The 27,244-nt window shown below is 43.7% G+C and overlaps 3 protein-coding genes across 3 annotated transcripts; all 3 read right to left on the bottom strand.

The window, feature by feature from the left end:
* Positions 1–1,658: 1,658 nt before the first annotated feature.
* Positions 1,659–13,662, bottom strand: LOC133122179 (zinc-binding protein A33-like). Its single transcript, XM_061231988.1, has 8 exons — positions 13,466–13,662; positions 7,581–7,676; positions 7,254–7,484; positions 7,087–7,109; positions 6,388–6,490; positions 6,153–6,175; positions 5,843–5,961; positions 1,659–3,020 (listed from the first exon to the last, which is right to left on the bottom strand). Exons 1-8 carry the CDS (start codon positions 13,646–13,648, stop codon positions 2,443–2,445), a joined length of 1,356 nt encoding a protein of 451 aa, XP_061087972.1. The 5' UTR covers positions 13,649–13,662; the 3' UTR covers positions 1,659–2,442.
* A 1,012-nt stretch (positions 13,663–14,674) lies between these two features.
* Positions 14,675–20,693, bottom strand: LOC133122180 (E3 ubiquitin-protein ligase TRIM35-like). The gene is made up of 7 exons (XM_061231989.1): positions 20,609–20,693; positions 18,573–18,949; positions 18,229–18,324; positions 17,896–18,126; positions 16,880–17,699; positions 16,678–16,796; positions 14,675–15,806 (listed from the first exon to the last, which is right to left on the bottom strand). Exons 2-5 carry the CDS (start codon positions 18,930–18,932, stop codon positions 17,673–17,675), a joined length of 714 nt encoding a protein of 237 aa, XP_061087973.1. The 5' UTR covers positions 18,933–18,949; positions 20,609–20,693; the 3' UTR covers positions 14,675–15,806; positions 16,678–16,796; positions 16,880–17,672.
* Positions 20,565–22,833, bottom strand: LOC133121335 (probable E3 ubiquitin-protein ligase TRIML1). Its single transcript, XM_061230535.1, has 3 exons — positions 22,753–22,833; positions 22,423–22,656; positions 20,565–20,732 (listed from the first exon to the last, which is right to left on the bottom strand). Exons 1-3 carry the CDS (start codon positions 22,810–22,812, stop codon positions 20,565–20,567), a joined length of 462 nt encoding a protein of 153 aa, XP_061086519.1. The 5' UTR covers positions 22,813–22,833.
* Positions 22,834–27,244: the final 4,411 nt, after the last annotated feature.

The following is a 27,244-nucleotide window of genomic DNA, read 5'->3' as shown; positions in this document are numbered from 1 at the left end:
AAAAGATGTTATATACAAATATACACATAGAAATATAACAGATAAACACAAATGAATGGCTTGCTTTTCAGTTCTTTAACTGCTATGCATTCACTCAAAACACAGTTCAGTCAACATATTTAAACCACACTTTTAGTTTCAAACCTAAAACTACGCCGGCAAATATATAACCTAAATGCAGTAACATTGGGTACGCAACCAGTTGTCAGCAGAGAGATGCAGGCCTGTATCGATGCTAGCGTTCGGTGAAGCCTCAAACAAAATGGCTGCTTCGCGGCCAAAGCGCCGCGAGAGAAACCAAAACAAACTTGCGCTGGTTGTCCTCCTCACCGCGATAGCAACGCAATGTCGGCGGCGCTGTGTGTGGAGACGTCGTCACTGCGGTCCACGGAGATCTTGGAGACGATGTGTGAAGAAGTGACCGGGCTGGCTACTCTTATACAAAGTCCTTGGATCCTCCAACGGCAAGCTACGTCGAGCTAACTAGCATGTATCCTCGTCGTAAACTCTGACCGAGGTTTCGATATCAAACACGTTATAACACCGCTGTATCACTGTAGAATGTTGTTAAAAGACTCCCTGTCCGGGTGTCTCGGTGGCGCAGCCTGTAGAGCAGGGGTCGGCAACCCTGGTCCTGGAGAGCCGCAGGGTGTGCTGGCTTTCGTCTCCACCTTAAAATAAACAACCGATTCAGACCCAAGAAACCAGGTGAGGTGAGTTAACTGTGCAATCAACGGCTTTCATTGATCAATTAATGCCAAGTAACAACGAAAGCCAGCACACCCTGCGGCTCTCCAGGACCAGGGTTGCCGACCCCTGCCATACATTTATAAACATACATACATTTAAACACAATTGTTACCGCGAGGCATTCCAGCCTACGAATTTAATGAAACGAAGGCAAAATTAAACATTAACTCAATTTAGGCTACTTGGCTACGCAATAAGGTTTCCATATATTTACAGCACAGCGCACGTTCAATGAATGAATGAAAGCGGCTGCCTTAGCTCGCAATAAACAGACGGGTGGAAATCCCGACACTCTTTCAACTACATAAAACTTAACAGTGAACCATCAAATACCCCCCAGATTTCAGTGCCCATCAGTCCCAACATTTTGCAATAGAATCAAACAGTCCAAAAGTAAATTAAATCCCAAACCAAAGCGAAAATCTTTTGATAGCCTGCCGGTATGCTGCTCCAAACGAAACGCATGTCTCAAAATAAAACGCACTTTACGAAAAAAAGATCCTTAACTTGCTGTTATCTACGCTAATTTGTTATTCTTTATGAAGGCGTGTCTGGCAAGTTGTTATTTTATGGATTCTGGGCTTGCATGTGATTTATTGTGTTTGAGAATATTTGCAATAAACTAAGTCTGTTAAGACTGACACTATGACTTACCAAATGGTGTTTCCTGATTAGACTACACTAATTGATTTCTGAACGGTTACAGGAAGTGTTGAACAGTGTTGGCCCACTTTAAGTGTAGCCTTTTACTTTATTTCTAAGAATAAAATTCTACACCAGAAGCCTAATAAGAAATAAAGGCCTGCCTCAAATACAAGCCTGCCCCAAATAAAGGCCTGTGCTTTGTGCAGCCTAAGTAAATAAAGGATTTACGGTAATATACAAAAAGAGGTAGACCCACACTTAAATTTGTAGCTTATTAAAATGATAGTTTATTCAGAATAATTACATGCAATAATTGCCATCGTCTTCATTCATGCATCTCACTTTAAATTCACAGAATAGTTTATGGAAGCATCTCATAGTTAATTTGTTGACAAAGTCTACATTCAAATACTAATTAAGAAGAGTACATTAAATCAAATAATATTAAGCAATCCACAGCCAGAAAATGCAGTTACAGAAAATAAGAACATTTACCCTACAAAGCAGTTGAATAAAAGTATTGTATTATATAATATAAATGTTGCAATATAGTAGTAATTAGTCTACACAATGATACATATAGAGACAGTAGAGTGTGAATACCTGCCATATAGAAAGCCTGATCAAGCAATTTGACAGATGAGAATATACCTTTTCTACATTTATAAACAGGAAAATAATTCAATTATGTGAAAGAATAGTATGCAATTTCTAAACATGAGAGCTAAAGGCCTACAAATGTGTTTAATGGAACACTGGTAGCGCACTATACAGCTGCACAGCTGATTTCCATGTTTCATATGTAAGGAAAACCAATACTACATCCTCCTGGTGTGGGCAGTATGAGTGCTAACACTTTTAGTTTTTTGGCTTCTAGCCCTGAAGAATGTTTGTTTTCTTTTCTTTTTTTTATACTTTTTTCCATAGTCGGTGTTCTAGAACTCCGTTGCTTTCTTTTACCAGTAGTGATTGTTACATCAGCGTTGGAATGTTCAGTTACAACCACTCTAATCACACATTTGTCATCTCATACTTTGAGGCTTTAATTCATTTTGAACCAAGCCAATGAAACATTCCAGAAACAATATAGCTCATTCCGTACTTCGGAGTTTCTATAGCGATGCTGACCTCATCTGGAGAGATCTGCAGAGGGTGTTCCTTGCACGAGCTCTGGAAATATGGAAACAGCCGCTCTCTGTGATAGAATTTCATGGCAGTGATGGGGTCAGAACAGCCTGGGTCAGAGAAGGTCACGCTTCCCCTGTTCCAGTCCAGTTCTACCCGCACCCTACGCAGCTTATTTCTCACTGAAATGAACCCCATTCCAGTGGTATGGTAGTGACCATTCATGTTGTACAGGGCTAAAACCCGCCCAGTGGTTTCTCCCTTCCTCTCAGTGGGTTGTGTGGCCACTCCCACCGCCCAGTTGGAGTTGTCCCCCACCTCCACATCCCACCGGTGTATCCCGGAGGTGAAGCCCTGGGACCCCAATATTTGGGCTCCGAAGGTGAACCTCTCTGGGTTGTCGGGGAGCTGAAGGTTGTCTGTACAGAACTTCATAGTGGTCAGTTCCCGAGAGAGAGAGAGACATGGAGTAGCAGTGTTGGGGTCCAGAGTCACAGGAGCTGGAGAGAGAGAGCGAGAGAGAGAGAGATAGATAGATAGATGTGTGCTGTTGGAACGGTCAGTGCCGACCCTGTTCTCTCGCTCTATAAGGAGACACATATCAATTATTTGAGCGTAAAAAAGAAGTAAAAGGCAAAAAACGATACAAAAATTACTATGCGGTCAAAATTGAGTTAATACCAGAATCGCATTTCTGAATATCAGATCTACCATTCAACAAATTTTCTAAATTCGATCATCATACTTTTTGCTGTCCAAAACAAACTTTCGTGGAAACCGTGGAATGATTGTTGGTGGCAGACAGGGTGGTTTTAGTATCTCAGAAACTGCTGATCTCCTGGGATTTTCACACACACTAGTCTCTAGAATTTGCAAAGAATGGTGCAAAAAACTAAAATACAAACCAGTTAGCAGCAGTTCTGCAGACAGCAATGCCTTGTTAGTGAGAGACGTCAAAGCTGACAAGAAGGTGACAGTAATGCAAATAACCACACACTACAACAGTGGTATGCAGAAGAGCATCTCTGAACACACAATGCATCATAACTCTAAGTGGATAGGCTACAGCAGTAGAAGTCTAATAAAGTGCTCACTGAGTGTACATGGATCCTCCATCTTCCAAATTACACTTCACAGAACAATACAGTGGAACATTGTGGAACGATATCATACAGTCGCTATGCTTGTGAAACTTTGTATCGTGTAGGTGTGATTCCTATAGCCACTATATGCTGGACTAGTGTGTGCTTTGGTTTAATGACACATTGGATTTCCACATGCTGGTTAACTGCATGATACTGGGGAGAGTCATGACAAAATAATGAGGGAAGTGTTGAGTCCTGCAATATGTACAGTGGTGTGAAAAAGTGTTTGCCCCCTTCCTGATTTCTTATTTTTTTGCATGTTTGTCACAATGTTTCAGATCAAACAAATTTAAATATTAGTCAAAGACAACACAAGTAAACACAAAATGCAGTTTTTAAATGAAGGTTTTTATTATTAAGGGAGAAAAAAAATCCAAACCTACATGGCCCTGTGTGAAAAAGTGATTGCCCCCTAAACCTAATAACTGGTTGCGCCACCCTTAGCAGCAACAACTGTAATCAAGCGTTTGCGATAACTTGCAATGAGTCTCTTACAGCGCTGTGGAGGAATTTTGGCCCACTCATCTTTGCAGAATTGTTGTAATTCAGCCACATTGGAGGGTTTTCGAGCATTTTAAGGTCATGCCACAGCATCTCAATAGGATTCAGGTCAGGACTTTGACTAGGCCACTCCAAAGTCTTCATTTTGTTTTTCTTCAGCCATTCAGAGGTGGACTTGCTGGTGTGTTTTGGATCATTGTCCTGCTGCAGAACCCAAGTTCGTTTCAGCTTGAGGTCACAAACAGATGGCCGGACATTTTCCTTCAGGATTTTTTGGTAGACAGCAGAATTCATGGTTCCATTCATCACAGCAAGTCTTCCAGGTCCTGAAGCAGCAAAACAGCCCCAGACCATCACACTACCACCACCATATTTTACTGTTGGTATGATGTTCTTTTTCTGAAATGCAGTGTTACTTCTACGCCAGATGTAATGGGACACACACCTGACAAAAAGTTCAACTTTTGTCTCTTCAGACCACAGAGTATTTTCCCAAAAGTCTTGGGGATCATCAAGATGTTTTCTGGCAAAATTGAGACAAGCCTTAATGTTCTTTTTGCTCAGCAGTGGTTTTCGTCTTGGAACTCTGCCATGCAGGCCATTTTTGCCCAGTCTCTTTCTCATGGTGGAGTCATGAACACTGACCTTAACTGAGGCAAGTGAGGCCTGCAGTTCTTTGGATGTTGTTGCGGGGTCTTTTGTGACCTCTTGGATGAGTCGTCGCTGCGCTCTTGGGATAATTTTGGTCAGCCGGTCACTCCTGGGAAGGTTCACCACTGTTCCATGTTTTTGTCATTTGTGGATAATGGCTCTCACTGTGGTTCGCTGGAGTCCCAAAGCTTTAGAAATGGCTTTATAACCTTTTCCAGACTGATAGATCTCAATTACTTTCTTTCTCATTTGTTCCTGAATTTCTTTAGATCTCGGCATGATGTCTAGCTTTTGAGGATCATTGGGTCTACTTCACTTTGTCAGGCAGGTCCTATTTAAGTGATTTCTTGATTGAGAACAAGTGTGGCAGTAATCAGGCCTGGGTGTGGCTAGAGAAATTGAACTCAGGTGTGATAAACCACAGTTAAGTTATGTTTTAACAGGGGGGGCAATCACTTTTTCAGACAGGGCCATGTAGGTTTGGATTTTTTTTCTCCCTTAATAATAAAAACCTTCATTTTAAAACTGCATTTTGTGTTTACTTGTGTTGTCTTTGAATAATATTTAAATTTGTTTGATGATCTGAAACATTTAAGTGTGAGAAACATGCAAAAAAATAAGAAATCAGGACACACAGAAACACTTTTTCACACCACTGTATTTCATATTTTCCAGAAACTATGTTTAAAAACACCATCCTAATCAAAGCAAGCTTTGGGTTAGGCACTATATAACTATTTCATATATTATCTTTAATGTATTTTTTTCACAACAAAATCATTAAAGCCACTTTTCTCAAAACTGTGTTTTGCAAAAATGCAACATTCAATCAATCATATCTCCAGGGGTATTTACTCAATCTCACCAAGTGATACGTTGTGTAGCTCTCATTCTGTACCTTAACATACAATTATAAACTGAAAAGGTCTCATTTTCAAACTTGTAGCTGAAGCATGTTAGCTGCTCACAAGTGTAATAGGTATGATATTAGTAAGTAATAACTGCCAGTAACATCTAGTACTCACTGTACTGAAGAGTCCACAGCATCTTCTCCCAGACCCTATACTTGAGATTGCCCAGGTGTTTGCCCACATCAATCAAACCGTTTGTGATTGGCTCAGGTTTCAGTGGTGTGCCGTAGATCCTGTGTAAAATATCAGGTCAGGGTTGAATTTATTATTTAGTCCCCCTAACATAATATGAAGAAGCTGTGTTTGTTACTTGTCAATTGATTAGTCATATTTTTGGCATGCTTCTTAATCAAGGAAAATAAATTAAAACAGGTTGAGATCAGTGATAAGTTGAAAGGGTATTTTTGTGCCCCACCAATCTTACCTTGTCAAGGTGTCATTATGGATCTACAAAACAAGAAAAACAGTCTTGTGTTTATAGTCACATTGTTTATATTGTGTATGAAACTGTTTTTTTTTTCAAGTTTTCCATTTGTAATGAAAGGTAATGCAGAATTTGATTCCCAGAGTAATTTAAGCCAGTTGTTTTTCCAGCTTTGCACCTTGCACCTGCAGGGGGCGATATTTGAGAGAGAAAAAGGAAGGGAATGATGTTTTACCTGCCCTGGTGTCGAGAATGAAGTCTTCATCCGATTAATTAACTGGGTCACAACGCTGGAGAACATTCCAGAGCTCTGAGGATCCTGCAGGGATTGCCAGATCCTGAGGGGGAAAGCCCGGGATCAGTGCTGTTTGGGTGTACTGGGTATTTGGCACATTATTCTTTTATTTTACCACCATTATATTACAGTACTTGCATTTGGCAGATGCTCTTATGCAGAGTGACGTACAGTTGATTAGACTAAGCAGGAGACAATCCTCCCCTGGAACAATGCAGGGTTAAGGGCCTTGCTCAAGGGCCCAACGGCTGTGCGGATCTTATTGTCGCTACACCGGGGATCGAACCACCGACCTTGCAGGTCCCAGTCATTTAGCTTAACCACTACGCTACAGGCCACCCTCAACAGACATGATATTTTTCCTTTTTCACTAGTCAAAACTTTGCTACTCCATGCACTACAACTAGAACTTTGGGGGGGGGGTTTGCGTATGAGCAGGTGAGTGAGTGTGTGCGTATTTGTGTGTTTAGAGAGAAGAAGTGTGGGAATTTGATGTGGGACATAAAAAGAAGAGTAGGAGGGCAATAAAGAGCTGAAATAAAGACAGGAGGTGAGAGGAACAGAGAACAGAAAAATAATTTAAGAAGGAAAAGAGTAAAGGACAGAAAAGAGGGGGGGCACAGAAGCAAACAGACATACCTTTTAATTGTGCGTGAATAGCCCTGGAAATTCAGAAAAGAATGAAATAAAAATTATACCAAATTATATTCGTATGTTGATACTTTACGTGGATCAAAATCATTTTTATTTATGCACAATGAGTGAAACATTACTGTCAGATTGCACTGATATCAATTTATTCATGCCTGCAGGAAGGAGATGTCTTCAGCTTGCAGTTCCTTCTCTATGGTGCTGATTGTGTTTGAGATGAAGGACATCTCCATCGTTATCTTCTCAATCCTCTGCTTCATCATCTGACTCTTCCGCTCCTCTTCCTCCCTCACTGCGGCGATCCTGACCTCCTCTTCCTTCTGCAGAAACTGATGGAGTTTCTCAAACTCGTCTTTTATCTCTCTCTCCGTCTGCTGGGCCTGGCTCTGGAACAGAAAACGGCAGAAGCATTTTTCAGGGGTGTTCATCCACAAGCGTGTCATACTGTTTTTATAGATCTGTAAACAGAAGGTAAGTCGTACCTTAACGTGCCAGCTCATCGTATTTAAGGTGAGGCGAGCTTCTTCATGCCCCTCCAACTTCATGGTCAAGGTCCCTCGAGAATCCCCGACGATTTCCTGGAATGGCACACATCAGAGGCACTGACTCTGGACGGAATCACAGAGGAACGTACACAGACAGGCAACAAGCACAACCTGTTTGGCTACATGAGTGCGTGGGTGTGTGCGTGAGTGACTGTGCATACGTGTGTGTGTGTGTGTGTGTGTGTGCATGTGTGTGTGTGTGTGTGCATGCGTGTGTATGTGCATGAGTGACTGTGTGTGTGTGCATCTGTGTATGCGTGTGTTTCTGTGTGTTTGTGTCTGTGTGTGCGCATGTGTGTGTGTTCATGCGTGTATGCGTGTGTCTGTCTGTGTGTGTGTCTGTGTGTGTGCGTGCACGTGTGTGTGTTTGTGTGTGTGTGATGTAATATCACAGGGTGCTGTGATGCGTCTAGTGCAGCATGCTAGTGAGCCGTTGCATGTAGGGATGCATGTGACCCCCCCTCCCTTAGCCCCTGCCGCTGGCCAACCCAGCCTTGGGTAAAGGAAGCCGAGTGCGTAAGTCTTCCGAGGCCAGTACATAGCCTCTCCTGCACCAAGACTCCTACCATGCCTCCTCGTGGCAGCACACGGTAACTGGCAGTCTCGTGACTCCAGGCTAAATTGGTAGGGGATCTCGGAGCAGCAGTGGGCCCCAGAGGTGAGGTGTACAGGCCCACAGCCATGTGGACATGCCCTGGCACCCACCAGCCACTGCCCCACTGCCATGTGGGTTAACCCGGCTATGGGTTATGGCTATGGGAGTTAACCCAAAAAGAAAAAATCTGTGTCCGGGAGCACACGAAAGGCAGGATCGACAAACTGAGACCTGGCAGCCCCCTGCAACTTCACCCTCCAGAAGGTCGTCTCGAGTCTCCTCGTGCCACCGGAATATTGGAAATGTGGAGCCAAGCTGTGGAGACAGGGACTGCGCACCCCTCCTTCACGTTAAATCCATTCTTTTGCGCAAGCTATCACTTCCACTGTAAAGTCCTCTGGCGACTAGGCAGAGCGGTGGGGGCAGGTCGTGGATGAAGACTGGTAGCCTCTAGCTCGAGCCTTGCACAGAGGTGGCACAGGCAAGATGGTCGCTGTATGGATGGGATTTGGGAACAGCATCCTACTTCGGCAGCTACCTGTGCGACTGAGCAGCCCTTTTCAGGGTCCGCACTGCTCACCCCTTGACAGGGGACGGGTCCAGAAAAGGCGACCTAAACATTGTCTGTTCGGAATCTGAACTTAGCAACCTGGAACGTACGAACTCTCTTGGATATGTTGGATGATGCTTCAAGACCCCACAGGTGCACCGCACTTGTTGCCCCCGAGCTTGGCAAATACAACATCGACATTGCTGCCCTGAGCAAGACCCGTTTCTCAGGAGAGGACTCGCTCACAGAAGTTGAGAAAGGATACACCTTCTTCTGGAAGGGCCTTCCAGAAGACACCCGACGACTACACAGAGTTGGCTTTGCCGTAAAAACCAAACTCCTTCGTAACATCCCAGAATCACCCCAGGGAATCAGCGAAAGACTAATGACCTGGCACATTCCACTCGCCAAGGGCCGCTTTGCTACCCTCATTAGTGCATACGCACCAACCCTGGTTGCAGACGATGGTTTAAAGGATGCATTTTATGAGGTCCTAGACAGTATACTGTCAAAAACACCTTCCTCCGACAAAATCATCCTTATGGGAGACTTCAATGCCAGAGTGGGCACCGACAATCTACTCTGGCAAGGAATTATTGGAAAACATGGCATAGGCAACTCAAACAGCAATGGCCTAAGGCTTCTCTCACTCTGTGCTGAACATCAATTGATCATCACCAATACCATATTTCAGCTGAAAAACAAGCATAAAACATCATGGATGCACCCACGATCTAAACACTGGCATCTACTCGACTACATAATCACTCGTCAACAGGACCAGCATGACGTGTCCAAAACTCAGGCCATGCGTGGCGCTGAGTGTTGGACAGACCATCGTCTAATCCGCTCAAAATTCCAGTTAAAGATGCGCCCTCACCGCAAAAAACAACCCTCCCACCGAAAAATAGACATCCAGGGACTCCAGTCCCCTGATGCCCTGGCGAGTTACCGCTGGAAACTCTATGAAGGTCTCTCCACCCCCCAAGCTAGCAACCCCTGCAGCAACACCCTCAACATTGAGCGTGCCTGGGCTAACCTCAGCTAAGCCATACACACAGCTGCATCTGAATCACTAGGCCTCGCCAAAAAACACCATCAGGACTGGTTTGACAGCAACTCTGCTGAAATTCAACATCTCTTGGAAGCAAAACATAAGGCTTATACTTCCCATATCTCAAACCCACAGTCCTCCTCCCTCCTCTCATGGTGGAAAGCCATCCGTGCGGAGACCCAGAGGCAGCTCCGAACCATGGAGAATGAATGGTGGCTCAAAAAGGCTCATGAGATCCAAGCCTTTGCAGACTCCAATAACACTCACGCCTTCTACCAAGCAGTCAAGTCACTTTATGGACCACAAAGACATGCCATCTCCCCAGTAAGGTCCACTGATGGCTCAACACTTTATAAGGACAAAAAACTAATTATTGAACGCTGGGCCGAACACTTCAATGGCCTCCTTAACCAACAAAACCCCTCAGACCACTCTATCATAGCCAAACTTCCAAATTTCCCACCAGTACAAGAACTGGATGATCCGCCCACCTTCTCTGAGGTCCTTGCAGCAGTAAGAGGCCTCAAAAACAATAAAAGTGCTAGCTCCCTGCCGAGTTCCTAAAGAAAGGTGGCTACTTCCTCACATCTAACCTATACAAACTCATACAAGCAATATGGTCTCAAGAAACTGTCCCCCAAACCTGGAAAGACACAAACATAATCACAATCCATAAAAAGAAAGGAGATAAAGCCATCTGTGGGAACAGCCGTGGCATTTCGCTCCTGTCTGTGGCTGGGAAGGTGCTAGCACGGGTCATGCTGTTCCGCTTGACCCAGCACATCACAGAAAACATTCTTCCTGAAACCCAATGTGGATTCAGGAAAAGCCGTAGCACTAGTGACATGATCTTCATCGCTAGGCAGATCCAAGAGAAGGCTAGAGAGCAAAATCAAGACCTGTACATTGCTTTCCTGGACCTAGCCAAAGCCTTCGACACAGTTGACCGGCAGGCACTCTGGAGCATCCTCACAAAGTTTGGGGTTCCACCCAAATTCTTGAGTATCCTTCAACAGCTACACTCTGGCATGCAAGCCTGTGTGTTCATCGGTGGACAAAAATCCCCACCCTTCCCTGTTCAGGTAGGGGTAAAACAAGGTTGTGTACTTGCTCCAGTGATTTTCAACCTCTTTCTGGCAGCAGTAACTCTCCTTGCGCATAAGTCTCTCCAAGCCGATGGCGATGGGATCCAGCTTCCGCTTTGACGGCAACCTTTTCAACCTCCGCCGTCTACAAGCCTTCACCAAGACTACAACCATCACTATACACGAGCTACAATATGCAGATGACTGTGCCCTCATCGCTCGCACCCCTGCCGCAATGCAACATGCACTGGACACAATAACAGAAATTTACTGTGCTGTTGGCCTTCAAATCAACACCCAAAAGACGGAAATTATTGTCCAGTCTGCAGCTCCTGTACCCACCCCCCCAGTGTTCAATATCCACGGTTCACCACTAAAAGTGGTCCACCAATTCTGCTACCTCGGCAGCATCCTTGCATCAAACTGTCAAATTGACAATGACATCCAAGCACGAATCAATCGTGCTTCATCTTCCTATGGCAGACTGCGCTCTCGGGTCTTCGAGAGCAACAACCTAAAGTTACCAACTAAGGTAGCAGTCTACCAAGCAGTCTGTGTTTCTACCTTACTGTACGGTGCTGATGCATGGACCCCCTACCGACGTCACATACGCCAACTGGAGGCATTCAATATAAAGTGCCTCCAGCGCATCCTAAAAGTCACATGGCAGGACCGAATACCCCATACAACCATCCTTCAACGCACCCAGACAATCAGTGTGGAAGCAGCCTTAGTACAGCGCCAACTCCGCTGGGTCGGGCATGTAATTAGGATGCCTGAACATCGCCTCCCAAGACAAACCCTGTATGGACAGCTCCTGGGAGCCAGCAGGAACCCTGGAGGACAAAAACGGAGGTTCAAAGATCATCTCAAGGACATGCTCAAGAAATGTGGAATAAAGCCAGGGGATCTTGAAGCAACTACTATGGACCGCCATGTCTGGACTACCTCCGTGAAGTCTGGCGTCGCCCTACTAGAATCAAAACGCACATTCCAGAGAGAAGCACAACGACAGCGCAGGCATCACCATGCGCAACAACCCCTAGCATCACTAGACTCAGCCCTCACGTACCCCAGCTGTGGCAGGGCATGTGAATCGAGGATTGGGCTTCATAGCCATCTTCAATGGCACCGCCGTCAGCAGCGGTAGCCACAACACTCCACCACTCACCCCAAGGAAGTGACGTCATCTTCGGCAACGATGGACAGCAGCAAGCAAGCAAAGCAAGTGTGTGTTTTTAAAGGTTTTTATTTTTTTACATGTTTTCTCACTTTTTTTTACATTTCAATGCATTTCAATGCCCGAGACAAATTATAATGTAAAATAAAACAGTCATGTTTTGCATTATTTGTTTGCATATCCTTTGCATGATATGTCTTCCTGATGGCTTATCAACATCATCAGAGTCCGTATATCGTATCTTCAGGTTTCGTATATCGTATAGTTCAGGCATACTAAAACTCTTTTGATTTGAATGGATCTCCATGGGAATTTGGGGTTGGGACTAGAAACACACTGATACAGTACGTAGACATTGGCTTAATGGCTTTATGTCATAAAGGGCCCAAGGTATTAAATGAGTCTCACACCGTCATGCTGCTGCTAGATATGCAGTAGATACAAAGGGAAATGTTTCTCCTCACAAGTATGGACTGCATATCTTTTGGCAACACAGTGGTTTGAAGCTGGTTTTACTCATATTTTTTCCCAAGATCTGTCCCTTCCTACATATTTATGTGTGCATAGCCTGGGCCAGTGGTTATACATGCATTGTTTAGAAATACTCTAGAAAACGGATTGACCTTGTGGACAAGGCTGAACAATAGGCACAATGCCAAAGTTACTTATGTCTGGGGAAACGAAACCACACAGCCTCGTTGATTTTGTTTAGGCTCTCCTGTAAAAATCAGAAAATGACACTTACGCCCCTTACGTACCAAACCCTCGATTTGGTTTGTTTTAAAAATCTATTTGATGAACGATCATAAGCACAATGCCAAATTTACTCATTTAGGGGGAAACGAAACCACACAGCCTCCTGGAATATTTTACTGCCAGTTCCTAGAGTAAAGACCCTGACAACTTTTGAAATTCGAGTTTAGACAAACCACCGATTTCCCCGTTTATTATTTATACTTTGCGTGTAATGTGTAGGGTAATTTAAAGTAATTATTATATATTTCGACGGTTTGGTGGGTATGGGGCGTAAGTGGGCGTATTTTGGGACAAATACTCATATTCGTCTATCAGAAGAAAGCTCTTGATGACATATCTAGCGGCAAAATACAGAATGCGACATCATTAACTACATTGAAATAAAGGGGGAAAAAAGACTCTTTGATTTTGTTTTGGCTCTCCTGTAAAATTTGGAAAATGACACTTACGTACCAAACCCTCGATTTGGTTATTTTAAAAATCAAAATATCACATTAATAATAGGCAAAACATGGAGGATACGGGAAATGGGCTTTTTCTAAAGTATCAGATAACAGGCAAACAAGCCCGTGGAACATTTTGGGAAGATTGTCGGAGCCTACCTTGAGTACTGGCGCAGCTTGCTGCACTGCAACGAGATCATGCCCATTGTGTTCGATACCTAGTCGACAGGATGAACAAACTAACTTTCCATCGTCCATACAGTACAAGCTAAAGGGAGAGCCGTGTTGATCGCAGAACTGGTTCGCCTGCGCGGTTCCGCCGTCTTTAGTTAAACTCCACATTTGGACGAGGCTCACCGGAGAACACTTTCTAACACCGTGTGGAACAGAGTGTGTGATCTTTTATTCTGTTTCCAGTGTTGCGTACGTTGCCCGGTCTGTGTCTAGCAATGCTAAAGTCCACTTTATGACCAAGTTCGTGCCGAAAAGGTCTTACTGACACACATACTGTAATAAGTGAAAAGTCCTTGTCAGAACTCACACTCAGTATGGATTTCTGCCAGCTGACAATCGCTGGCCTGTAGCTAGCCTACTGCAGGAGCCTGTAAAAACATATCACAATCCAAAGAGTATATGAAAACATCACAATCCAATCGCCCACACATTTGATGAAATCTCATCCCTTACAAGCAACAGAATTCACTTTGTATGATCATCGGTAGGTGCAATCAGGGAAATAGAGTTGGTGGGTTGCTTAATAGCTTAGTCGTTCCTGAAATCTGATTTCTGATTTCTTCCAATGAAAAACGGCAAATGGTGCGAAACGTTATCATTGACAGGCCCAGGCTGCAGTTGGGAATGAACCCTTTAAAGTGTGACATCACAGGTGATGAGAACGTTCTGACTTGTCCATTCTAATGCTGATGTGATAATGTTGTCTCCTGGGTCTCAGGACCGCCGTTTCATTTGAAATCCAAAGTGCTGGAGAAGAGAGCCAAGACAACCAAAGATGTGTCACTGTCCAAATATTTGTGGACTGCACTGTAAATAAGAGTGACAGTTGACAAAAAACATGATAAGCATTCTTCCATTTGTGAAACTCCAACAAATGAAAGGTTTTTCCAAGCATTCAACAAGAAAGATATTTAATTACAAACATAGAAAAAGAGGGAAGTCCATCCTCAAATGTATGTCTTTTATTCAAACTAATTACATGCTGACATTTTACCCTCAGCCTTCATCCATGCATCTCACTTTAAATTCACAGAAGACATCTTGTAGGCATCTGCTTCTTAGTTAATTCACAAATTCCACATTCAACTCATTCTAATTCGGTCACACATTTAGACAACCAAAATTAAGCCTGAACATACTATTTGAAAGATTGACACTGAAATTAGTAAAGGCCCTAAGCAATTTTTTTATTGCATTCATGGTCATCCAATTCATTAACAGGAAAATAATATAACAGTGAAGTATACTGTTTCTAAACAAGACATCTGAAGGTAAATGACTGGGACAGGCGAGGTTGGTGGTTCGAATCCCAGTGTAGCCACAATAGAATCCGCACAGCCGTTGGATAAGAGTGTCTGCCAAATGCCAGTAATGTAATAATTTTCCTCTATCCATTCCTATGAGGATGAAACTGTGAAAGCATGAGCATCATTCCAAAAATCAACAAAAATACAAGCCCAGTTACTGCACCAATACAATAGTTCAGAAAATCAGACAGTGTAGCATTCCATCAGCAACCGCTGCTATTGCGGCCTGTAGCGTAGTGGTTAAGGTACATGACTGGGTCCCGCAAGGTTGGTGGTTCGATCCCCATAAGATCCGTAAGAATTTCACCTTAACAGCCATTCTGCAGTTCATGCATTTTTTTGTATGCTGGTCAGCCAAAAAATGGTCAGAAAAAAGATAAGAAAAAGAGAAAGAAAAGGAAAGAAGGTATTTTTCTTCGGAGCCCCGACACTGAAGCTGACCTTCTCTGGAGCGACCTGCAGGGGCTGCTCCTTGCACGAGCTGTAGAAATATGGAAACACCGGCTCTGTAAATTTTGATTTGATGGTAGCGATGTGGCGGTTACTGAGTGAGTCATGAAAGGTCACGTTTTCGCTGTCCCAGTCCAGGTCTACCTGCACCATCCGTGGCTTACTTTGCACTGAGACGGGCCCCATGTCGGTAGCATAGCGTCCGTTACTAAACTGCAGGGCTGAAATGCCCACCGTTCTCTCCACCTCTTGACCCTGAATGGTTTGGTCCTTCCTCAGGATAGACTGTTTGGCCACTCCCACCGCCCAGTCGGAGTTGTCCCCCACCTCCACGTCCCACTGGTGTCTCCCGAAGGGGAAGCACTGGGACCCCAAAATCTCGGCTCCGAAGGTGAACCTCTCCGGGTTGTCGGGGAGCTGAGGGTTGTCCGTACAGAACTTCATACTGGTCAGTCCCTCAGACAGAGTGAGACATGGAGCAGCAGTGTTGGGGTCCAGAGTCACAGGAGCTGGAGAGAGAGAGAGAGAGAGAGAGAGAGAGAGAGAGAGAGAGAGAGAGAGAGAGAGAGAGAGGTCTCAGATCAGCAAACCACAATTGGTACAACTCTGCACTCCTGAATCCTGTATGTTGTGGTCAGTGCTGATCCAGGCTTCTGCCAAGATCTGAAACCATTCAGTGTGACAAATCTGCATGAATAGAGGAAATCAGGCAGGGGGCAAATACTTTTTCATCTCGCTGTGTATCAATTCTCAAAGAGAGAAAATTAAGGCTGATATGTCATCAAACCATTTGGGACCCTGCCGCAGTATTGCTGGGAAAAATGTAACTTAATATACACTCAGTGAGCACTTTATGAGGTATTTATTAGACTTATTTTTTAGACTTCTATTGCTGTAGCCTATCCACTTAGAGTTATGATGTGTTGTGTGTTCAGAGATGCTCTTCTGCGTACCACTAATGTATGGTTATTTGTTTTACTGTCACCTTCCTGTCAGCTTCGACCAGTCTGGCCATTCCCCTCTGAAGTCTCTCATTAACAAGGCATTTCTGTCTGCAGAACTGCTGCTCACTGGGTTTTTTGCACCATTCTTTGCAAACTCTTGAGACTAGTGTGTGTGAAAGATCAGCAGTTGAAGTCACTTAGATCACATTTTTTCCCCATCCTGATGGTTGATGTGAACATTAACTGAAGCTCCTGACCCGAATCTACATGACTGTATGCATTGCACTGCTGCCGCACAATTGGCTAATTAGATAATCGCATGAAGCAGGTGAAATAAAGCAAAAATGTTCCTAATAATGTGCACAGTCAGTGTATATTCAGTATGAATACTCAATGTAATAATTCATAACCACACCATTTAATATCTTGTACTCACTGTACTGAAGAGTCCCCAGCATCTTCTCCCAGATTCTGTAGTTGAGATTTCCAAGATGTTTGGCCACATTGATTAGACCGTTTGTGATTGGCTCAGGTTCCAGTGGTGTGCTGTAGATCCTGTGTAAATATTAGTGTTGGTTAGTGCTGCCTCAATGCTAAGTTTGGGAATTAGTGCAATAGAAAGGAGAGAAGGATCTTACCTTGCCACTGTGGCATTATGGATCTAGAAAACAAGAAACAGTTTTTCCAATGTTTATATTGCATATGAAACTGTTTTTCACCTTTCAATTAATACTAAAATCAAATTTGAATCCAGAATGAATAAAGGAATTGATGTATGACTGAATATAATAACTTTGCTATGCAACAGGCCACTTGTTTTTGCAGCTTTGTAGTACTAACTTTGTGCATAATGTGTAGGGGATAGAGAAGAATAATAGAGCAGGTGGCAATCTGGAAGAGCAGGGAGTGATATTTTAGAGAAAAAAAGAAAAGAAAAAAAGGGATGTTTTACCTGGTGAGGTGTAGAGAAGAAGGACTTAATCTGATTAATTGACTGGTTGGTTCCCAAGGACATTCCCTGTTTTTGTTGCTTAGGTCTGCTTCTGTTTAGAGGCAGAGTTTGCCACTAAGGTTTAGCCCTTTTCGCGACTGCCTGTCAAATCTCGTTTTGTTTTTCCTGACCGTTCGAGTTCAGGTCAGATTTTCAGTTGGCAAATCGCCAGGGAGTTTGGTTCCCTTTTTCAGTTATTTTCTCACACAAAACTCGCCCACTTCTTCGGGGATTTTGTGCTAGTTTGCACTTTCACGGTTTTGTTTCAGTGGGCAGTTCGCCAGGGAGTCTCTCTCCCGTTTTCTGTTTTATATTCCTCTCTGAGTGGCGCCACATTCGTGAGGGGTCCTTGCTTATTTTAGTGGTTATTCAACTTATCGTTGGTAACTTTGTGATCCCTTCCAGGTCACTCTTGGTCTCCCGCCCCTGCTCCCTCACACTTACCTTTTAATTGTGTTCAAATAGTTCTGGAAAAAATACAAATAATTCAGTAATTCAAAATGTTCATTACAAATAATTGAAAACATTTATGGTAATTAATTCAGACAACAAGTTTAATGTTAATGCTCTTAAAATTGTATCTATCACATATCTAAAATTTCTTTATTAAAAATGTTTTTCAGATATTGCTGCCAGATTGCACTGATATTAAATTATTCATACCTGCAGGAAGGAGATGTCTGCAGCTTCCAGCTCCTGCTCTATGGTGCTGATTGTGTCTAGAACAGCAGACATCTCCATCGTTATCTTCTCAATCCTCTCCTTCAGCATCCCACTCTTCTGCTTCTCTTCCTTCTTCAGCGCGGCGATCCTGGCCTCCTCTTCCTCCCGCAGAATCCGATGGAGTTTCTCAAACTCGTCTTTTATTTCTCTCTCCATCCAATGGGCCTGGCTCTGCAACAAAAAACGGTAAAAGGCTTCTTTTTTTTTTCTTTGTCCATGGGCATGTCATCATTTGTTTGTAGATCTGACCGGAACATAGAAGATACATCGTACCTCAACATGCTGAGCCATCTCATTTATGGCCACACAAGCTTTTTTATGACCTTTCAGCTTCCTCACCAGGGTCTTCAAAGAAGCTCTGAGGATAGACTGGAATGACACAAACATTACGTTAATGGAATTTGGCAGACAATCTTATCTAGAGTGACGTACAACAAAGTGTAAAGTACTTGCCCATAACCAGGGATAAGTGCGCTGAAAGACCCTAGAGGGAAGTACAATTTCAACTGCTACCTGCGCAACAAAGATAAGGACCAGGGCCTATTTGATCATCAGGGTATTTTTATTATAAGTTAAGACTTCAAACACCCAGATTACTGAAATGTGTGGTAGCCTACCTTGCGTTCCTGTGCCGCTTGCTCCACTGGACAGAACTCATGTCCGTTGTGTTTGCTACCTAGCTCACAGGTCCGACAAACCAGCTCCTCGTCCTTCAGACAGTACCAGCTGAGGGGATAACTGTGTTGATCACAGATTTGGTTTGCCGGTACTCTGTCTCGTGGTAAGGATCGTTTCTTAATGGTCACGTTTGGAAGAGGCACACCGGAGATCATTTTCCAACATAGCGGGCAGACTTGGTCATTCCTCTGTTTCCAGTGTTGCGTCAGAGAGTTTTTGCACGGTCTGTGCCCACACGACAGGGGCATCGAGTCGTAGGCGACATCTTCACACACGGGGCAGAGGGTGTCTTCGTCCATGGCTCCTGACTACTTGTCTGTGAGTGCCAGAATGTCAAAGTCCAGTCACTTTAAAATGAAAGCTGAATGAGTAATAAGTGTAAAGAAATCACATCCAGTATGACATTCCCCAGCAAGCAATAAGCTGTGAGTATTGCTGGGAGTCTTACAACCCAACAGGTTAAACTTGTTCTCATGCCACCTGTTCTGGAATTTATACCTTGCATTCCATCAAACACACACACACACACATACATATCATACATGAAAAAAATGTATCGCAATCCAATCATCCACACATTTGCAAACTGCTGAACTGCTGATTTTCACTCACACGAGTCTCTAGAGTTTGCAAAGAATGGTGGGACAAACGAAAAATACAATACGCAGAAGTTCTGCAGACAGAAACACCTTGTTAATGAGAGATGTCCGAGGAGAATGGCCAGACCAGTCAAAGCTGAGAGGAAGGCGACAGTAATGAAAATAGACATACATTACAACAGTAGTATGCAGAAGAGCATCTCTGAACACACAACGTATCATAACTGTAAGTGGATCGGCTACTGCAGTAGAAGTAAAAAAAATATGTCTAATAAATACCTAATAAAGTGCTCACTGAGTGTATGTCTTGCCTACCACTTTTTACGCTGTTACCTTCTTTTTAACTCTGCTCTTTCTTTTAAAGCTCACATCAATCAAATCAACGTTCTTCCACCTCTGTAACATAAATTGTATCCACCTATTTCTGTCCCTCCCTGATGCAGAGAAGCCAGTCCATGCTTTTATTACACCACAATTCTCTGCTGATTGCCCACAAATTTACTCTCACAGGGTTCAGAAGTCAGCCCCTAGAGTTCTTTCCCGCACACGTGCTTGTGAGCACATATCCCCTGTAGTGCATCAAGGATAGAGTGTAAGGTCCTTTTACTTACCTATAAGGCTCTACCTGGTCTTGCTGAGCTTCTAAACACCTAAACTCCAAGTCGCCATCTTCGCACCGGTTCTGGTACGCTTGCTGTACCCTCCACTAAACTCCACTCTATGGGTGTCAGGACATTTAGTGCTGCAGCACCAGGCTCTGGAATGAATAAGGGCTTCTAACTCCATATACTCTTTTAAAACACACTAGTTCCCACAATAAGTCCACTCTAATTCCGTGAGATACACTACACTAACTCCTTGAGATAACTCCACTCTGACTCCCTTAGTAACTCCACTCTGACTCTCTCAGTAACTTCACACTGACTCCCATGGTAAGTGCACACAGACTCCCAGAGTAACGCAACTCTGACGGCCACAGTAACTTCACTCTGGATCCCATGGTAACTCCACACTGACTCCCACTGTACGTCCACATAGGCTCCCACATCAAGTATGTGTTTTTAAAAGAGCACTGAGAACACTTTCAGGATTCCCTCAGAAACACAGTGTAGAATTACCTACCTGAATGAAGCCCACGAACAGCTTGTATCTCAAAGAGATGTCACACCCCAAAAAAAAAAATTCCCTCTGTATTGAGCTTTATTTTTTTTTAGTTCTTTTAGCTTGCATTTTTCATTTGTTCGCAGTCACAAGACAAATAATAGTTTCCGACACGTGCTCATGGAATACCCAGGCAAAAGGATCCAACAGTGCTGGGGATGTGTCGGCCTGTCACAAAAAGTTGCGGAGTTGGAGAGAAGGATCGCCGTCCTCACCATCCATCAGCGTAACAAAGATGAGCAGCTCCTTGCCCCTCTTACTGCTGCGACTCTCGTGGTTTCCACAGTAAGGGAGTGCCCTGTTAGCATGGAGACTGCAATTCTTGGTTCTCGGTTGCCCCTGACGAGGTCACGAATAACACAGGGAGACCGGTGAACCCAAGTGCAGGAGACTCAGGTGGGAATTAGAATTGTATTTAATATGGACAACACAAAGAACTGGTTGGCAGGCAAGGGACACAAGAAACTAACAACAGAACAACAACCCTGTACCTGTACTAACACTGAGCCCAGGAGAAACAAACTAACTAAACTCGAACTTGGGAAGACTTGGGAAGAGTAACAAGGTACGTTAACCAGGAAACGAGACAAGGAACCAGGACACAGGAGAGCTCAAGGTAACAGGACATGCAGAGTAAAAGAATGTGACAAAACATTTCCACATTTCAGTTACGAGCCTATTTAGTTGACATTTCTCAAGGGATCCAGAGCTAATAAAAGCTATTTTTACTTGCATGTAAACTATTTAAAATATGTATCTCCGACAGTTCTGTTATAGCTTCCTATTTCATGGTTGAGTCCCACAGTTTGGAGGCATTTTGTTGGATCTGAGCAGATATTCTGCTCCCTCAGTAGTCACATCATCAATAATGACATTGGATCAGGAGCAATTCCTTTACACCTCTACACTCAAACCTATGTCCATAAAAATCTGTTCCAGAACTCAGAAAGTTTGTCTAATCTGGCCATTCTGTTCTTGAGTCTTAGCAGTGGTTTGCATCTGTTAGTGAGCCCTCTGAGGTGATGTGGAGAATGTTCTTTATCTGTTTGGCAGTAAAATAAATTCTCATTCACAATTTAAAATAATATCTAGTCAACTTCTGTGGGCTGCCAGGTCCTTTCCAAGCATTCCAAGATATTTAAATAGAAATATACAAAAAGAGGGAAGTCCGTCCTCAAATGTATATCTTTTATTCAGAATTTACCCTGAGTCTTCATCCATGCCTCTCACTTTAAATTCACAGAAGACATCTTGTAGGCATCTGACAATTCACAAATTCCACATTCAACTCATTCAGTCATGCATTTAGACCATTAATATTAAGCAATCCACAGACAGGGAGTTCAGGGACAGGAAATATGGAACCTCACATATTTCACCAATCTTACCTTGTCAATGTGTCATTATGGATCTACAAAACAAGAAAAACAGTCTTGCATTTATAGTCACAATGTTTATATTGTGTATGAAACTGCTTTTTCAGCTTTCCGTTTGTAATGAAAGGTAATGCAGAATTTGATTCCCAGAGTAATTTAAGCCAGTTGTTTTTCCAGCTTTGCACCTTGCACCTGCAGGGGGCGATATTTGAGAGAGAAAAAGGAATGATGTTTTACCTGCCCTGGTGTCGAGAATGAAGTCTTCATCCGATTAATTAACTGGGTCACAACGCTGGAGAACATTCCAGAGCTCTGAGGATCCTGCAGCGATTGCCAGATCCTGAGGGGGAAAGCCCGGGATCAGTGCTGCTTGGGTGTACTGGGTATTTGGCACATTATTCTTTTATTTTACCACCATATTATATTACTGGCATTTCGCAGACACTCTTATGCAGAGCGACGTACAGTTGATTAGACTAAGCAGGAGACAATCCTCTCCTGGAGCAATGCAGGGTTAAGGGCCTTGCTGAAGGGCCCAACGGCTGTGCCAAATTATATTCTTATGTTAATACTTCACGTGGATCTAAATTTTTATTTTTGCACAATGAGTGAAACATTACTGTCAGATTGCACTGATATCAATTTATTCATGCCTGCAGGAAGAAGATGTCTTCAGCTTGCAGTTCCTTGGTTCCTATGGTGCTGATTGTGTTTGAGATGAAGGGCATCTCCATCGTTATCTTCTCAATCCTCTGCTTCATCATCTGACTCTTCTGCTCCTCTTCCTCCTTCAGCGCGGCAATCCTGGCCTCCTCTTCCTCCTGCAGAAACTGATGGAGTTTCTCAAACTTGTCTTTTATCTCTCTCTCCGTCTGCTGGGCCTGCCTCTGGAACAGAAAACGGCAGATGCGTTTTTCAGGGGTGTTCATCCACAAGCGTGTCATACTTTTTTTATAGATCTGTAAACAGAAGGTAAGTCGTACCTTAACGTGCCGGCTCATCGTATTTAAGGTGAGGCAAGCTTCATGCCGCTCCAACTTCATGGTCAAGGTCCCTTGAGTATCGCCAACGATTTCTTGGAATGATACACATCAGAGGCACTGACTCTGGACGAAATCACAGAGGAACGTACACAGACAGGCAACAAGCACAACCTGTTACATGAGTGCATGTGTGTGTGTGCGTGAGTGACTGTGTGCATGCGTGTGTCTGTGTGAGTGTGTGTGTGCATGCGTGTGTCTGTGTGAGTGTGTGTGTGCATGAGTGACTGTGTGTGTGTGTGTGCATCTGTGTATGCGTGTGTCTGTGTGTGTTTGTGTGTGTGAGTGTGTGTCTGTGTGTGTCTGTGTGTGTGTGTGTATGTGCGTGAGATACTGTGTGTGTGCATGCGTGTGTGTGCCTGTGTGTGTGTGTGTGTGTGTGTGTGTTTGTCTGTGAGTGTGTGTGTACATGCGTGTATGCGTGTGTCTGAGTGCATGTGTGTGTGCATGCATGTATGTCTGTGTGTGTGCATGCATGTGTGTGTTTTTAAAGGTTTTTATTTTTTTTACGTTTTCTCACTTTTCATACATTTCAATGCCCGAGACAAATAACCAAGGTAAAATAAAATAGTCATGTTTTGCATTACTTGTTTGCATATCCTTTGCTTGATATGTCTTCCTGATGGCCTATCAACATCATCAGAGTCCGTATATCGTATCTTCAGGTTGTTCTACAAGCGATACTAAAACTCTTTTGATTTGAATGGATCTCTATGGGATTTGTGGTTGGCAACACAGTGGTTTGAAGCTGGTTTAACTCATATTTTTTCCTTGAACAAAAAGTGTCAAGATCTGTCCCTTCCTCCATATTTATGTGTGCATATCCTGGGCCAGTGATTATACATGCATTGTTTAGAAATACTCTAGAAAACGGATTGACCGTGTGGACAAGGCTGAACAATAGGCTTTCCTGTAAAATTCTGAAAATGACACTTACGCCTCTTGCGTACCAAACCCGCGATTTGGTTTATTTTAAAAATCTATTTGATGAACGATCATAGGCACAATGCCAAAGTTACTCATTTCGCGGGAAACGAAACCACACAGCCTCCGGGAATATTTTACTGCCAGTTCCTAGAGTAAAGACCCTGACAACTTTTGAAATGCGGTTGGCGGTTTAGCCAAACCACCGAACCACCCGTTTATTAATTATACTTTGAGTATAATGTGTAGGGTAATTTAAAATTATTTTTATATATTTCGAAAGTTTGGTGCGCGTGGGACATTTTGGGCCAAATACGTATATTCGTCTATCAGAAGAAAGCTCTTGATGACTTATCATTAACTACATTGAAATAAATGGGGAAAAGACTCTTTGATTTTGTTTTGGCTCTCCTGTAAAATTCAGAAAATGACACTTACGCCCCTTGCGTACCAAATCCTCGATGTGGTTTATTTTAAAAATCAAAATATCACATTAATAATGGGCAAAACATGGATTATACGGGAAATAGGCTTTTTCTAAAGTATCAGATAACAGGCAAACAAACCCGTGGAACATTTTGGGAAGATTGTCGGAGCCTACCATGAGTACTGGCGCAGCTTGCTGCACTGCAAAGAGATCATGCCCGTTGTGTTCGCTGCCTAGTTCACAGGATGAACAAACTAACTTTTCATCGTCCATACAGTACGAGCTAAAGGGAGAGCCGTGTTGATCGCAGAATCATCGGTAGGTGCAATCAGGAAAATAGAGTTGGTGGGTTGCTTAGTAGCTTAGTCGTTTCTGAAATCTATAATTCTTCCAATGAAAAACGGTAAATAGTACGAAACGTTATCATTGACAGCCCCAGGCTGCAGTTGGGAATTAACCCTTTAAGGTGTGACATCACTAGTGATTAGAACGTTCTTACTTGTACATTATAATGCTGATGCGATCGTCACTACTGGGCATTGAAAGCAATGGAGCTCTGGAACACAGAATGAAAAAACATTCCAAAAAAACATAGCGTCTACACCTAGGAGGATTGTCTGTTCAACCACCCTGTCCCTGGACTCCTGCTCTCTGGTCAGAGGTGGAAGACAGACGAAAAGTGACTTTTCTCTCCTTTCTCCAAACAGAGACCACAATGGAGGCCATCCATCCATCCATCCATTATCTGAACCCACTTATCCTGAACAGGGTCGCAGGGGGGCTGGAGCCTATCCCAGCATACATTGGGCGAAAGGCAGGAATACACCCTGGACAGGTCGCCAGTCCATCGCAGGGCACACACACCATTCACTCACACACTCATACACTCATACCTACGGGCAATTTAGACTCTCCAATCAGCATGTCTTTGGACTGTGGGAGGAAACCGGAGTACCCGGAGGAAACCTACGCAGACACGGGGAGAACATGCAAACTCCGCACAGAGAGGCCCCGGCCGACAGGGATTCGAACCCAGGACCTCCTTGCTGTGAGGCGGCAGTGCTACCCACTGCACTCCACTTACTTGTGTACCGCTTTTTACAGAAGACTGTCTCAAAGACGCTTTAGCAGAAGCATAGCAGATGGGCAAAAACCAGTCCTGAACCCCCAAAATAGCAAGCATGCAAGATAAGAAAAATAAAAATAATCTAGTGCGAGCCCTGCTGTAGATTGGGAGCCGATCCTTCGCAGGCCAGCAAGGCATAGTGGTAGATTCATATAACAGAAATGTGTTAAAAAAGAAGAGCCTCCTGTCCTCCACCATTTCAGGAAATCAGCTAGTTCCAGGTATTGAAAGTTCTCCCTCCCTCCTGCACTGGAAAGAAAAATAGTTATTTGGCTTGTCCCCGTAGGTGAACCCTTTTTGGTTCTTTAAGGAACCCTCTGTCACAGGTACGAAGTGTGAAAGCTCCCAGGCAAAGAGCTATGCCCAAAAAAGAACGTTTTGACTTGATAGGATGGAATCTACATGGGAACGAGATGGAATCACAGGGTTACAAGTGGTTTGCATCTGTCAGTGAACCAGATGCAACCAGAACCAGAACTAGATACATCGGGGATGTAAACTGAGAAAATGCAGTCTGCTAAGAGGAAGAGCCTCTGGTGACCTAGTGCAGCTGGGTGCGGGCTGCTTCTGTGTGTGTGTCTCCGTGCATTGTGTGTGTGTGTGTGTGTGTGTGTGTGTGTGCAGTTAATATTGTATCTGTGACTAGGGCAGCAGTGGCTGAGCTTGTTCTCCGTCTCCCTCTCTCTCTCTGTCTCTGTGTGTCTCTCTCTCCCTCTCCCTTTCTGTGTCTCTCTCTTTCCTCTCCCTCTCCCTGTCTGTGTCTGTGTCTCTCTCTCTCCCTCTCCCTGTCTCTGTGTCTCTCTCCCTCTCTCTCTGTCTCTCTCTCTCTCTCTCTCTCTCTCTCTGTCACTCCCAATGTTTTGTCAATGGCCGGGTCTCAAATTGAATAGTTGTGGTCTGGTAAGTGTGTACATCAAGAGTGGAAGTTAACGGTCATGTGATCAAGTGCGTCCGAAACTCGTACAAAACTGGCTAGTATTCATCAAGTTCTCCTGGAAGTTCTCTGAAAATTGAAGTCGGGTTCGGAACACACTTTCCTTTCCCAGTAGTCATTCTGTTCTCAGAGCTGGGGGGCAACATGGCTCAGGCAGTAAGAGCAGTCATCTGGCAGTCGGTTCGACGAGCTGGTCGGCGCCCTGCATGGCAGCCAATCACCATTGGTGTGTGGGTGTGTGTGTATGAATGGGTGAATGAGAAGCATCAATTGTACAGCGCTTTGGATAAAGGCGCTCTATAAATTCCAACCATTTAGCTGACAGCAAAGAAGAAATTGAATTTTAAATATGCAGTCAAATATAATGGAATGTAAGCTATCTGTCATGATCTGTTTTTGTGAGTTTATTTCATTGTTTATTATCCTTGATTTTTTGTAATTCATTATTTTTCATATTTATGTTTCATGGTAAACGTATGTCTTTGTATTGCCTGTGATTGTCTGCCTCACCATGTGCTCTTGTTTTCCTTGTCCTGACCCCGCCCTCACCTGCCTCTGTCTGCCACTCCCCTCAGTTAATTTACATAATCATTGTCTTGATTGATTCCTCCCAGTTCCTCGTTGTCTCCTGCCCATTATTAGCCTCCCTCTGTTATTTAAGTTCTTCCCTTCTGTTCAGTCTTTGTCAGATTGTGCCAGTATCTGCCCGTAAGGCTGGTGAGAAACGCTGTGAGAGTTTTGCGCTGCTTACCTTTGCGCCGTTCTGTTTGTAGAATATTTTTGTTCCACGTTCCCTGTAACTTTTGAGCTTTGGATTTTCGTGTTTTACTAGTTCTGATTTTTTGAGAATATTTTTGTTCCACGTTCCCTGTAACTTCTGAGCTTTGGATTTTTGTGTTTTACCTTTTATTCCTGTGGTTGGCCGTTGTGCATTGTCTATTTTTGAGGACTTAATAAACCCTGTTTTTGTGCTCCATTTCTGGTCTGCACTTGGGTCCTTTACCAGGATCCTCATAACACTATC

This window comes from Conger conger, chromosome 2, assembly GCF_963514075.1.
Source record: "Conger conger chromosome 2, fConCon1.1, whole genome shotgun sequence".
In the NCBI taxonomy this organism is placed as follows: Eukaryota; Metazoa; Chordata; class Actinopteri; order Anguilliformes; family Congridae; genus Conger; species Conger conger.
This window is presented reverse-complemented; position numbering and strand designations above follow the sequence as displayed.